Source organism: Mya arenaria, chromosome 8 (assembly GCF_026914265.1).
Source record: "Mya arenaria isolate MELC-2E11 chromosome 8, ASM2691426v1".
In the NCBI taxonomy this organism is placed as follows: Eukaryota; Metazoa; Mollusca; class Bivalvia; order Myida; family Myidae; genus Mya; species Mya arenaria.
In genome coordinates, this window is record NC_069129.1 from 69,177,655 (window position 1) to 69,191,442 (window position 13,788).

The 13,788-nt window shown below is 37.8% G+C and overlaps 1 protein-coding gene across 1 annotated transcript; it reads right to left on the reverse strand.

Annotated features, from left to right (window-relative positions):
- Positions 1-753: 753 nt before the first annotated feature.
- On the reverse strand, positions 754-11,074 carry LOC128244837 (aquaporin AQPAe.a-like). Its single transcript, XM_052962930.1, has 4 exons — positions 10,274-11,074; positions 8,232-8,312; positions 2,474-2,659; positions 754-1,915 (listed from the first exon to the last, which is right to left on the reverse strand). The coding sequence occupies exons 1-4, from the start codon at positions 10,814-10,816 to the stop codon at positions 1,805-1,807; spliced, it is 921 nt and encodes a 306-aa protein (XP_052818890.1). The 5' UTR covers positions 10,817-11,074; the 3' UTR covers positions 754-1,804.
- Between the last annotated feature and the right edge of the window lie 2,714 nt (positions 11,075-13,788).

A 13,788-nucleotide genomic window follows, 5' to 3' on the forward strand; every position in this document is an offset into this window, starting at 1 on the left:
AATTAATCTTTTTCACCATACATGTATATATAAGTCATTGTATTACATTGAATTCGGTCACGGGTCATGTTCAAATATGAATTGTGTGATATACTTATTTGAATAAACTTTCTTTTTCTTCTGTCCATTCTTGTCCATCTTTTGTTCTCCCGGATTGCAGGTGAAGTTATTTTCAACAATAATGAATCGAACATTGGTGGATATGTCCAAGGCTTTTGTGAACAGCCCACATTCGGAAAAAGTGTTCTTCATCTCTATACATTGGATTGTAGCTCAAAGTCGATTTTATTCCTAGCAGGAACAGAAAATAAACTACCCTGTGATGCGATTTTCAATAATAATGAACAAGACGGTCAAACTGGCCCTATATCGTTCACCTGATTAAATTGACTAGTCAACTAGTCAGTGATTATTTAAGCTGTTGGAAAATGAACACTACAGGATATCAAGGGTCTGGGCTTTGCAGATTCAGAGAGTATTTTCGAAGACTTTCTATATAAGTATAAAGAAAACCTAAGATCCCTGGGGCTGGGCTATTTTCTCCCAAGAGGCATACTTTGAACGAACTTGGTGAAGGACCAATACCTGAGGCTGCATACCGAGTATCATGGATCTGGCCCATGCCATGGTGTTTCAGACAAGAGATTCAAAATGTTAACGCTTGACGACGGAAAACAGATGTTGGGCATTAATCGATCACAATATATAGCTGTTAGCATTTCGTATTTGGGTGAGCTAAAAAACACACACAAATCAGAATATTTCATTTCGTTTCGTTTATTGAACACTTAGATATCAAAATCATTGTATTCTGCAGCAGAATATATAAATAATCGTACAGTCTAAAGAAAAACCTAATAAAAAAGACGATAAAAGTACATGTTCTAAGCCAGGAAAGATGAGAAAAATATTGACTAGTATAATAAAAATAATAATAAACTGTTGGAGGACATACATCTTATTTGTTCGCATTTTTTTTTTAAATCATTCCCAAAATTTAATACTTAGTGAAAACGTATTTTTTTTAAAGCATATAAGTATGTAGAATTATATTAAATAATATGGTATATACAAAATAATACACATAATATAATAATGACTTTGGTGCGCTATACAGTAAATGAAATATGACGAACCGAAAATGATTCATTTGCACAGGACAGTTGGTGACATTTTTGTTAACCATTTTTTGGTAATGAGAATGAATTATACTAAAACAAAAACAAACACACAAAATGTAAGGCATTCTTTGATCATGGACTCCTCACCCAATCTGACATTCACTTGCCGAACAAAACGTGCAGTTCTGTGCCCAAAACAGCTGCCAAATATGTAGTACTTATTTCCTGGTAGTGTTTGCCTTTTTAAATATGTGACAAATGCAAACGTGTTGAAGTAAGGAGATGACAAAAAGTAATGATGATGATGATGACGATGATGATAATGAGGTGATAATGGTTTATGTAAGTATGTAAATACTATGCACCAATAACCAATCTCCATTCATTATTTTCTACACCATATTCAGTAAAAGTAATACTGGCTTATGTTAAGAATTAATGCTTGAATATATAACTGGCAAAAGGAAACAAATCGCTATTACGAGGTTACAATCGAATAATATCTGAATGCTCAATTTAAGTAAAATGAAATTTCATTCCAGATGATTCCATCTCAATAAACTTCAATACAAGTTCGCAACCAAACCCATATATTACTTCAGGCTTTCAAACAGTTCCTATCTAATCTATGTCATGAGGTGGTTGTGCGCATGCGCATTTCGCAACAACTGGTCACGTGGTTTCTACTCGGCCTTGACCTCTGACTCCGCTGTTGCTGGCTCTTCATCCTTTTTCTCCTCTTCGATTTTCTCCATCTCCAGCACGGCGTCGCCCTCGTTGTCTGTTGTGGGGACCTGCAGGGAAACAGTTGCATGAGTATAATTGTGTTACGATGCACCACAAGATAACACAAGAACAAATCATATTAGTCATTTTGTTATGACCCAATTCATGAATTGCATTGAATATACATGTATTACATGAAAGTATGCAATTTAAACAATTTTTAATTTCAAATGAAGGTGACTTATCCCCCTTAACGTCGTTCAAAGTTAGCAATACAGAAGTACACGCTGATTTCAAGTGGTTGATCTTTTCCCGCGTTCTGTGACGTCATTTGAAAAAAATGTTTCCGGGACGTTCTTTTTACAGAATGGGTAAGAACGGATTACTGAAAGTTTTTTTTAACAATTCTTGAATGAAATAGTGAACTATTGGTGTAAATATAAGGAATGAATTGCGGGGTTGATGTCATTATCGGGGATATGAACGCAATTGGGTTGGTCAAAGTACACGTGGAGTCCTTCGGACTCCACACACATTGACCAACCCAATTGCGTTCATACCCCGATAATGACATCAACCCCGCAATTCATTCCTTAAATGAACTCCAAGTAAGTCATCAGCATTACCTCGATGAGTCCAGCCTTGCTGCTGTTCAGCTCGTCCGTGTTCTTCTGTTTCTTGGGTTTGTCAGCGGGCTTGCGGTGCTTGAGGACGAATTTCCTGGTTCTGCTGAAGGAGGCGCCGGCGGCGAACACGTACTCGTATACGAGGGCAGCAACCAGCCCGCCGATGATTGGACCAACCCAGTACACCTGATCGTACAGAGAAAAAGACGTTAAGTCATCTGCATAATGAACGTCTGTAATGATTATTTTCATTTGCATCCAAAGTCCTATCATATAAAAGACTCATTATTCTTAAACATCTTCAACATAAATATACGCCTGTGACTCTGTTTTTGCTCATGTAAGTATGCGAATCCAAAGGACGCACTTAAGCAGATTTGAAGATAAATCACTGTTTGTGTGCTACGTAACGGAACATGGGAGAGTCAGCTAACGTGCAACGGTTACGTAAATGCTACGTTACTGGACTGCCAAGTGGTCATTTGTCATTTTCGCACTGTTTGGCAATGTTTCGACGATCTGCTGATTGTGTTTAAAGTTGTTATTTTAATGTATGAAAATCAGACGTGTAAAATAAGTCCATTTGAACTCAGAATGACTCAATGGAAGAGTATATACAGGTCAAGAAAACCGGTCACTCAGACCCGCAGTTGCCCTTATTTGACAAGCAAATAAATTGCGTGTCAAGATGTTCATATTCACACATAAATTTCATTGATAATGTCTTCACCACGCATTATTGTGGCGCTTATGTGGATGCGAAGCGTTTATTAATAATCAGAACAAGGTCATGTTTGTTTACAAAATGTAGTACCTAGGAATGTCGACAAATTGAACTGTTTTATTTATGGGACCTTCGTCGCATGACACACATTCCTAATGTCATAAAGCGACAATTATTTTACCACGAAAAGGTCACTTGTTGTCATTTTTGTTAATTTCGAAATAGTTCGCGATTTTTCAGAGTATGGGGCGATAAATAATGGTCAGAGTATGGGGCGATAAATAATGGTAATATCCGCAGTCAACCATTTGCTGGGTATATTGAGTTGGTTTTTGCTCGAAACAGGTCTATATTCTGGCAAACGACTGAAATAAATACTTGTTTTACCCGCTCGGAACTGCTTTGGTAGTAACAGCAAGTTTATCGTACATAAACACCGCTAGGGTTCATCCACTTTAATCTAATTTCAAGCCACAAAATCCGGCTGTTCTGGATGATTTCATGCCCGAATTTTCAGTAAAAGCCATAGCTTCCAGACAATTTTGTAATTATCTATCAGAAAAAAATGCAACTAAAAATGTTGTCAGCATCAACAGATGGGCACGTTTATGATTACCTGAACGTATTCACGCTTCGGTATTTCTAAATAAACATTTTGTTTTGAAACTTCAACGGTAAAGATGATTATGTTGTAAGAAATCACATCGCTACAGCCGAGTCTATGAAGTTGTTATCACGCATAACTCTGATTTTTTTATCAGATACTAAGGGCACATCGCTTCCGCTGTGAAACTTTTAAAGTAGGTAAGGGTTTTACCGACAATTCATTTAATACGTTTGATGTTGAGGAATGCGTATACGTGATTATAGAATGAAAGTATGTATATCGAAATAAATTAACTAATGAAAATAAAGTGGTTCAGACATTATTAATATTTGCATTTATATATATATATATAATTATAATCCGTGTGGGTCTGTTATCTTTACATCAAAATATTCTTGGCAATTACAATACGTAACACTCCTGACATTTTGGCAGGTTTCATACTGATAATAGGATTCGATAATATTGTGGGGTAATGATAATGGCGCGAACGAGAGAACAAAACAGCGGAGTAGCGTTTGAAAAAGCGTTTAAAGAGTACTCTTTTATCCACACAAAAATGCAGCGGGATTCCGTTCCGGTATTTCAAATTAGACGGAAAGAGCATTGTTATGGTAACGATCGTTTTGTAGCAGTTTTAGTGAAACCTTGGTTACCGCAGGGCAATAAAGTGAACTTCGTAACGTCCATAAATTAGCGTTTTCTGTTCAAAAAGCGATTAAATTAACGAATGAGATATGTTTGCTAACTCCAGATAACTCGTGTCAAGCACTTCAGAACGAAATTAATCTTAACATTTACTTGTCGTTTTCGGGATAAGCAATGAAACGTGAATATTTTTGAATAGTTATATTAAATATGGACCCACATGACACGAGAATGGATAAATGGTTGGCATCGACCCCGCGGTGAACCTTTTTCTGACTATCTATGTCAAACCCCAGGCCCATATCAACATTCCAAGCGGCACAAAGGTATACATGAGGCATGTGTGGCGGCAGTTAGGGACTTTTTCCGGGAATACATCTGGTTTTCATTGGCGTCTCCTCACGATCATTGCCTCAGATTGGCCCAAAAACTCCAAGCTCTGATTGACCTTGATTTGATAGCGCATGCACACGTGCGCTGGAGAAATAAACAATTTTCTCGAGCATTGATGAAACTGTCACAGTAATTGGACGTAAACACAGCACTCGAGAATGAAGCAAAGCAAAGATCATTGTAATTAAAGTATTATTGAAGTAACTCAACGCAACCAGGAATTCACCGCATAAATGTCAAGTGCCGACAAGAAATGCAATATGTTTCTAAATGTCATCCTTTGAAGCTTAACTGGTTATTAAAGTATACACCACATTCACCATAATGCGCATGAAGGACAGAGAACTACATATTTCGGTTATTTTAAGAAAGGGATCAGCAACTTCCCCCCATCACATGTTTCCAATAAAGACCCCGACGTGAGTAATCATCAACAATCGGCATAAAAACGACCCCCGACAGGGACACGGGGGCTGAAGCGCATAATAAGGCCCACTGGTTTTATTGATGTTGTACAAGGCTGTAATTTAATTTATGACATAAAAGACCCCTAGCCACGGAGACAATAATTTTCCTAACGAACGCGGGCAACATTGTCATTAATCAAATTGGATACTTCATTACAATAAAATCCCTTCTCGATGAAACTGCAAACGTTGAATATTCTCAACTGATACATTTCAGTCAAACAAGAACAACAAACATAGATGCAACTTATCTTGGAACAAAATTCTTATCGTTCTCCAGATTGGCGGCCAAATAAATAAATGGCAAAATATCATGGAATAAATCTAAATGAAAATCTTATCATTTGAAATCAATCAGGCTGACTCATCCAGAACATGCACTGGCCAACAGGTTGCCCGAATGGGAAGAAGATTTTTTACTATTTCTGATTACATTGATGGCCAATGTTTTCCATATATACCTTGCAAAAATGTTACCACCAGAAATCATACAGATTGTAATGGGATTTCCAGATTGTGTTTGCCAAAGGTAGAGGTGGGGTGTGGGGATTGTTTTACCAGCATAGCCTTAAATTTGGACAGTTTCAATCTGTCATTAGGGAACGAGGGCTACCATTCCTGTCACATATATATGGGATATATCAAGCTACTAATTTTTCTTTTTTCTTGCTAGAAGAATGGTGTACTGCCTTTTTCCAAATTTCTAAATTACTGCAAACCCTGAAAAATGATAAATGTCAAACGCGTAGCTCATTTGCAATGAAGCGAAAACAATATTTGCTATATTGGCACACACCCTGTTTCATTATAACAGCATTATATACGCGATCAAAGAGGCTTTCCGTGAATTCCTGCAAGATTCAGAAATTCTCGAGTTCTAGATACGTTTAAGTTCCCAATCTCAGTTTGAGAATCATTACGTTGATAATTCAGCGATAACGGAATAAGTTACCAACGAGAATGTTATTGCCTGAATTCAGCGTAACCCTATAACCCATGAAGTTTATTTGATAGTAAAGATGGCGCTAATCAAAAGAAAATCGTTCCATTTGCTCAAGTGGTGCTTGTGGTTTAATGACTGAAATAAGATTTGTGCAGGAAACACGCTGGGGTTCAACCTCAATACGGTCAAGTTTGAGTGATGAAAATATTTTAAACATATATTTATAGACAATTTTAGAGATAGTTAGACAATTAAAATGAATAAAGCAAACATATTTGCAGAAAGCTATCGTAAATTGAACAAGAGACCCAGATGTCATACATGAATCAAGTGGGGAAGAAGAAGAATACCGCTTCGCCACTTATTATTAACTTTAGACATCACAGGGAACACCAGGTGCCCTCGGTGTGCGTTATTATGATCAAATGAAAAGAAACAGCGATGAAAAAAACCCATAATATTGAGGAAAAATATTGCGGCTTTTGCCAAAACATTCTCTTTGATACCACGGTGTTTCACCGATTTTTGCTACAGAAAAGTGCAACGTAAAGAACATCCGGAATATTACCATTTCTCGAAAATATAAACAGAAAGCAAGTCAACTATCTTGATCAATAAAATATCAATTAACAGGAATGGCTGGGTAATCTGTTAGAAATGTCACGATTCCCTAATTAGCGAGATAACGCCGAGATAAAGGTGCAAGTGGCAGCGCTGCCGCCGCGCATGGCTTCTGGATGCGCGAGTGATTGAGGTGCCATGAGTGTGCCATCTGTGTGTCAGGGCTTGAGTTGTATCTGTGAAATCTGAGACTAAATATTACATGATCAGGTTTCAGATTTTGATTACGTGAATATTGTAACACTATACTAAGACTTTTACTGACCATGTGTTTCGTACTTTGTAAAGCGTCAAGGACGAAGCCCTTAACTGTCTCGAATTTAGACATGGATGTTACAAGTTCTGCTAATAAGTGCTTGTTTAGAAAGCAGGAAAGGATTATGTTTCAATGTCAAGTCAATAGCACTTGTAGATTTATAAAATTAGAAACGAGGAAAGCTAAACATATCTCACACATGCTTGAAACAGGGCGTGTGAATGTGAAACCAAACCACATGGCCCGCCAGCCCCGCCACATGGCCGACGGTGCAGCCTTCTACTGAGTGGCCAGGGGAGAGTTCATATTTACAACTATGTTTATTGTAAGCCCTCCATCCGTCATCCTATCATAAACATTCGCGTCTGGAATGTGTCTGCAGGTCTGTTTTTACAATACACAGGGGCGAGGTTTATCAAACCCGCATTGAGCGCTCACATGGGACTTCTCAGGTAGCACTATCAGAACGGGATTTAGCATCAACCGTGAAATGTTTCTTTGATAAGCCGATACGTATGTGAGTAGATTAAACATTTGACCATCTTAATTACAAATCAATATGCCCATAGCCTTCCTTTCATCTGTTCGGCATTGTTTTAGATCTAATTCCCCAAAAAGTGTAATGTTTTTGTAACAAAAGAAAAGTCTTCAATTGAAATTTGAAATCTGAAACCATATCTTGGTTTTATACTCTACGAAATTCAAACATAATTATACGAGTTCAAAGGGAATTTTATCTTAACACAGCTATCAAGTAAGGGAAAACAGCTGCTGCAGGGGACCAGGGTGTCGAGAAAAGGGTTGACCAAATGTTGCAGTGCTAATCAGATAATGATTTTCATTATAAATGAACCATTAAGCCAGCTAACGTCAGGCTGTAATCGAACCGTCTTGTTAAAACCATTGTAAACAGAAGTATGAATTGATTATTTTGGTTAATGTAGATATGTGTAGAACTTTTTTTTTTAAACTCATCAGCGCAAAATGAAGGTCTAAAGTGATGAAAACAAACTCTACCAATATAACACTCAGCTCGCATATGTTTAAATGGGTGCTCCTATGGAAAAGTTAATGCGTGATTTAAAAAGTTAAAACGTACCCAGTGGTTGGCCCAGTTGTTCTGTACGAGAGCGGGTCCAAACGTCCGTGCCGGGTTCATGCTCGCCATCGTGTAGTTGTACTATAAATAGAAAATATGAAATAAATAGAAATGACATCAATAAAAGCAGAGCAAACCGTCATCAAAATTACCATCAATCTTAAAAGATGAGCCGTCGTCTTATTTGTAACTTATTTTTATGTTATTTCTGCGATTTGTGGAAAATGTACTGGTAGATTTTGTTTTATCTTTTGGTGGTATCAAAATGTTTTATAACACTTTAAGGGCCGTTTTTCTCCTTTTTGTACCAGTAAACATGTCAGACAGAACATGATACGAATACGTCGACAAACGGACCAAATGAAGAATATTCATTCAAATATAAACTGAGTAAGAACAACAGCATAAAAATGCTGATAGCGCCAAAAGTAATAGTTGCAATGGGAGTTTGAGCTTTTTTGTGTTTTTTAAGAACCTTTTCTGTGCATAGACACTAAAGCTAAAAAGCATGTAACTACCATGTTTGAACTTTTTTATGGTCTTAAAGGGGAGGCTGTTTTAATTTTGTTCATTACCTGTCACCGCCGGCAGTTTTAGACAATCACGACATAAAGGGATCAGAAATTCAATCTCTGACTACTAGTAATAGTCATCAATAATATAATTAGAACGTATTGACTTCCCGTGGGGACATAAAGGTTTCCCATCATTATTTCAGGATAATAAATACTTTCTCCAATAATGTATGAATAACAAAGAGACTGATTAGAAGAAATTCAGAATACTGCGAAATCCACGTCGCGTGCGCACGTGCTGGCACGAGCTATTGATTTTAGGATTTGTTCAAGACTCTTTGTTCAACTAAACAAGGGACCTCATTAAAGCGCGATCAGCTCCTAATTCTGTAAGGAGGGAGCTGTATTGATTTAAATCCTCAGTCTTTTGATCTAATGAGATCCCCGCGAATATTAGGCCATTTCCATGATACGGTATCAAAAACAGTGTCATGCGGCAATGAACAATAAATTATTGATATTACAGAAACGATTCAATCTGTTGAGTGGCCCCTTTAAAGAGGTTTAAGGATCGTAACATGGTCTTGCATGCTTTGTCAAGGTAACAAACTTAAATGATTTTCAAAATTTTCTGGGCGCTGAATTTTCTGCTTCAGTATAAATTAGTGTCAATTTTCTCAAACAACAATTGTCCGCGCGTTTTGTCGCGCTGATGCCAGGCATTTATCTGCGCTAATGGTTGTTGAAAATGTCACCGAAATTGGGGCTTTATGCAATTAGGCTCTCGTGGCGTTTCCCTAAATACCGTGTGAAATATGTGGTTTCTGCATTTTTATAGTCCATTGGACAAAGAAATAGCGCTTCGCAATAGCATGCGTCGCAACTGATTCGAAAATTAAAATCAGAGAAACCCACATTATCTTAACATGTAGACGTGCCATTATGATATATTGAAACATTACACAGTAGCAAAAACATTATTTAGACATCAAAATCCACATGTGTAACAGCGATCATAGGGCGCATTCGATCCCGGGGGCGTTACACTGTTTGAAATACGAAACGATGATTGGTTAGCGCGAGGCCAGATGTCAGCGTTACTACGACACCGGCGCGCGAAACTAAACACCAGCTTCTGAATCTACTGCCTTTATGAATGAGACCGATTCATCGCCCCGAGCTAGGTTCTTTGTTGCCAAAGTCACAGCGATTTCAACCATCATTTATCTGTTTTGTTATCTAAATTGAATCATTAGCGTTCAACTAATGGTCGATGAACTAGTAATACGGCTCTCTATTGCTATGAAAAGAAATCCATTCGACACACACTCATAAATGCTGCATTAAAAAAATGTTATCTAAAACAATGCTACTATGAAAGTATGACACCTTTTTCATCATAAATCAGAAGTAAACATAGTAATGTTAGTTAACAACATTCCGTGTTGTTTTGGGGCTTCTGGTTTAGCTTTGTCGTATTGCAGTACATTTAAAACAAAACACTATATATATTATAAATTAACTTACGGCGAAGAGGGTGCCGGCGACAATTGCGAGGCCGATGGTGAGGGGAGCGGATCCGCTAAGGTCGCATCTCTTGTCGTCGGTGGAGGCGAGCACGACAAATACGAGAACGAAGCTGATGAGTAGCTCCACACCAAAACCCTGGGCTTCCGTCAGTGTTCCTCGCACAGCCGTGACGCCAACGGTGTAGCTGGCGTCGGCGGACAGACCGCGCAGAATGCCGGCGCCAGCGATTCCTCCTACAAGCTGGGCAATGATGTAGAGGAGGCCGCGAACAACGGACGCCCGGCGGCACACGACGGCGGCAACTGACACAGCTGGGTTAAAGTGACCACCACTGACATGATTAAAACACCATACCATCGATCCATAGATAAGTCCAAAAGCTAAGGCAATCTGAACAATTGAATTGTTGATGCCATTATTATCAATTGCACCGCACCCGAATAGAACCAGAAATAGGGTTCCGAAGAACTCTGCTACAACAGCGCGCCAGAGAGCGGGCTTGCACAGATCTTCGATATTTTCCTGCATGATTTTATTCATGTTCTTTCATCCACTGCCAGATGTAAAATGCCAACGGTTTCTTTTGACTCTCAAAAGGGCGCGGTTTTTATACGCCGGGTAAATTGCCTCTCTCTCGCCTCTCCGATTGGTGAATGGTTTTAAATCTCCCCTCCGTAGCAATCCGAAACTCTCCCTGCGCATGCGCAACTTCCGTAATTGGAACTTTGACCTTCGAACTCTAAGCGTCTCTGAAATAATTGATAGGCTGAGAAAGAGTTGTAACACCAGTGCGTACGGGATTGTGAGTAAAGTTGTGATCTGGTGTTTTCTTTCCACTCACTGTTGTAAGTTCACAAGACAAATGTATGTGTCAGCATTGGTAAATAGGTTAAGTGTCTTTAGGCCCTAATGATTTTATCTGTAACATTCACATTGACCGAATGCCTCAGATTAAAAAGACAAAGCCCAGCTCTGGTTAGTTTTGACAGAAATTATATATAATGTGTTTGATAAAATGCCATGGAAATCGGATAATGAAAAAACATATTTTATGTGCGTTCCACGTTTGTAGCAACATTCCTGCTCAGTGGTTCACAATATTACTGAATATATACTCGGAATTTGAATACAATACGGCAAAACTGAAATCTATGCTGTTCGATGATTGATTCCGGAGAAGTCATCACTTATCATCTCAGCACAGCGCTCTTAAAACCTGTGAACAACATTTTATTTAGAAATAATTCCAAAGTCTATATAAATTGTGTGTTTTGTGATTATAGTAATTAATTCATATTCATAAAATAATAATATTCTATTCATTCATGTAAGGTAGTGTGAAATGACATTTCGGTTAAGTTTCAAAGTTTCCAAGAAACACCCTATCTTCAATAATTTTGATTTGCCAAACTTTATCCCCAATGATATACACTCGTACGTTAAACATATGTATGAAATGTAGAATGATATTTTACTGAAACAAAAAATAATGTTTCAGGTATGTTTGTTAACTCGTAACTGGAACGTGACCGCATTCTTTTCTGAAATAACAAATGACAGCGGACCCGTAAAATACACCCCACGTTACAATGATATTTATTTATACAGCACCGCTAAAACAGTTCATGAATACATACATTGTATTGCAGCGTTCCATACAGCAGGAAACCTTCGTTAAATAAAGTTGTTGTTATTATTATTATTATTATTATTATTATTATTATTATTATTATTATTATTATTATAACGCGTTACTTATTTCTGACATTTGATATAAATAGTTTGTATTCGTCAATGACTAAAAATAACAAACTTGACCTCTTCGATATACTAAATCAATTCATCATAAAATGGATATATTGAACGAAAGGAGCTTGGCTATAACAGGATAAAACATACATGCTTTGACCAAGTGTATTATTATATAGTAAGTATACGAACGTATTGATTATGTGTATTATCTTTCACGATATCAATGTCGTGACTTGAAGCCGCTGGGTATACAGTGGAGGGGGTACATATAATTATAAATCTTATAAATATACCTTTAACTTATATTAGGTCACTTCAATGAATTAAAACTATTGTTCTGATATACTTAAAGCTGCACTCACACAGATTGACCGCTAAAGCTGCACTCACACAGATTGACCGCTAAAGCTGCACTCACACAGATTGACCGCTAAAGCTGCACTCACACAGATTGACCGCTAAAGCTGCACTCACACAGATTGACCGCTTTTACAATATGTGTTTATTTCTTCATCTTGAAAAGAGCCATTGTTTGCGCTTGTCTGGGAATCAGTAATACCAGACTGCTGACAAAAAATCAGATCGCTGTTTTTCATATTTTCTTTAGAAAACTGATATTTTATGGCAAAAAGCGTTACTTACGCTTGGATAAAAAGCGAGTCGTTCGACAGTTTCCGGCGGTCTAGCTCTCTGGCGGCCTGGCGGCGTGAAGTAAACGGCTTGGCAGTCAAGCGGCCTGATTCATTGCTGGATCATTTTCTGATTCATGTTTGTATACCGTAGCAATGACGTAAAAAAGTTGTTAAAATGGTCAATCTCTGAAGGTGCAGCTTTAACAAACGTGTTACGATGATTAACCTTTAAATTGAGGCTTTTTTTAAAAATAACACTAGATTTCTACCACATCATGACGCCCGGGCTCGTATTCAATAACCAAATCGAACTTAAAGCGAACTATAAGAGTTGAATCTAAGCGTTTTGATTGGACTGTCATAATAGCTGGCCAATCGACCGAACGGAATCACTGAGGGATAAGAATAATATAGAATACTTCATGGGCCAACACATGTATGTATGGATCGCTACGCGTTGGTGAAAACTTATTATCAAAAGAAATGTCCAGAGAAGCAAAGATAATAAAACAACGAAACTCAAGCAATATTTGGACGTTTTATTCATTTTTATACTGAAATTCAGCGGCATTTCGGTTTCCGGTCCATAAATGCGTAAAGCGATATTCCGGATTCAAACAATATTTTAAGTACTTCCTATACAGCGAAAAAAAAGGTTAGCGACCTAGCCTAAATATTAAATGCCAGAACGCAAGTTGTTAACCATCCACATCGGTGTGTTGATTCCCTATGAGGAAATTGCTTTACAATATACCCCCCCCCCCCCATCCATTGTTTTCCATGGAAAATGGCCGATGTGTTCCGAAGGCTAGTCAGTTAGATGACCTGAAATAAATAATAATGCTTCAGAAGAGCTCGTTCGCTACGATAAGAGGCAATAGGCGGACCTTTAAACACCCGCGAAAGTTGAACTTGATTCTTAATGATTAACCCTACCTGCAATGACATTGGCTGAAAAAATAGGCTGTATTCTAATTATTTGTTTGTCACAATGCAAGTACACGTTACACGTTAAAAATAACATTAGATTTGTATTGTATGTGTTGTTGATATTGTTCATTATACATGTCAGATATACACTGTCCGTCTGTCTGCCTGCCTGTCTGGACAGACACAGTTTTCAACACA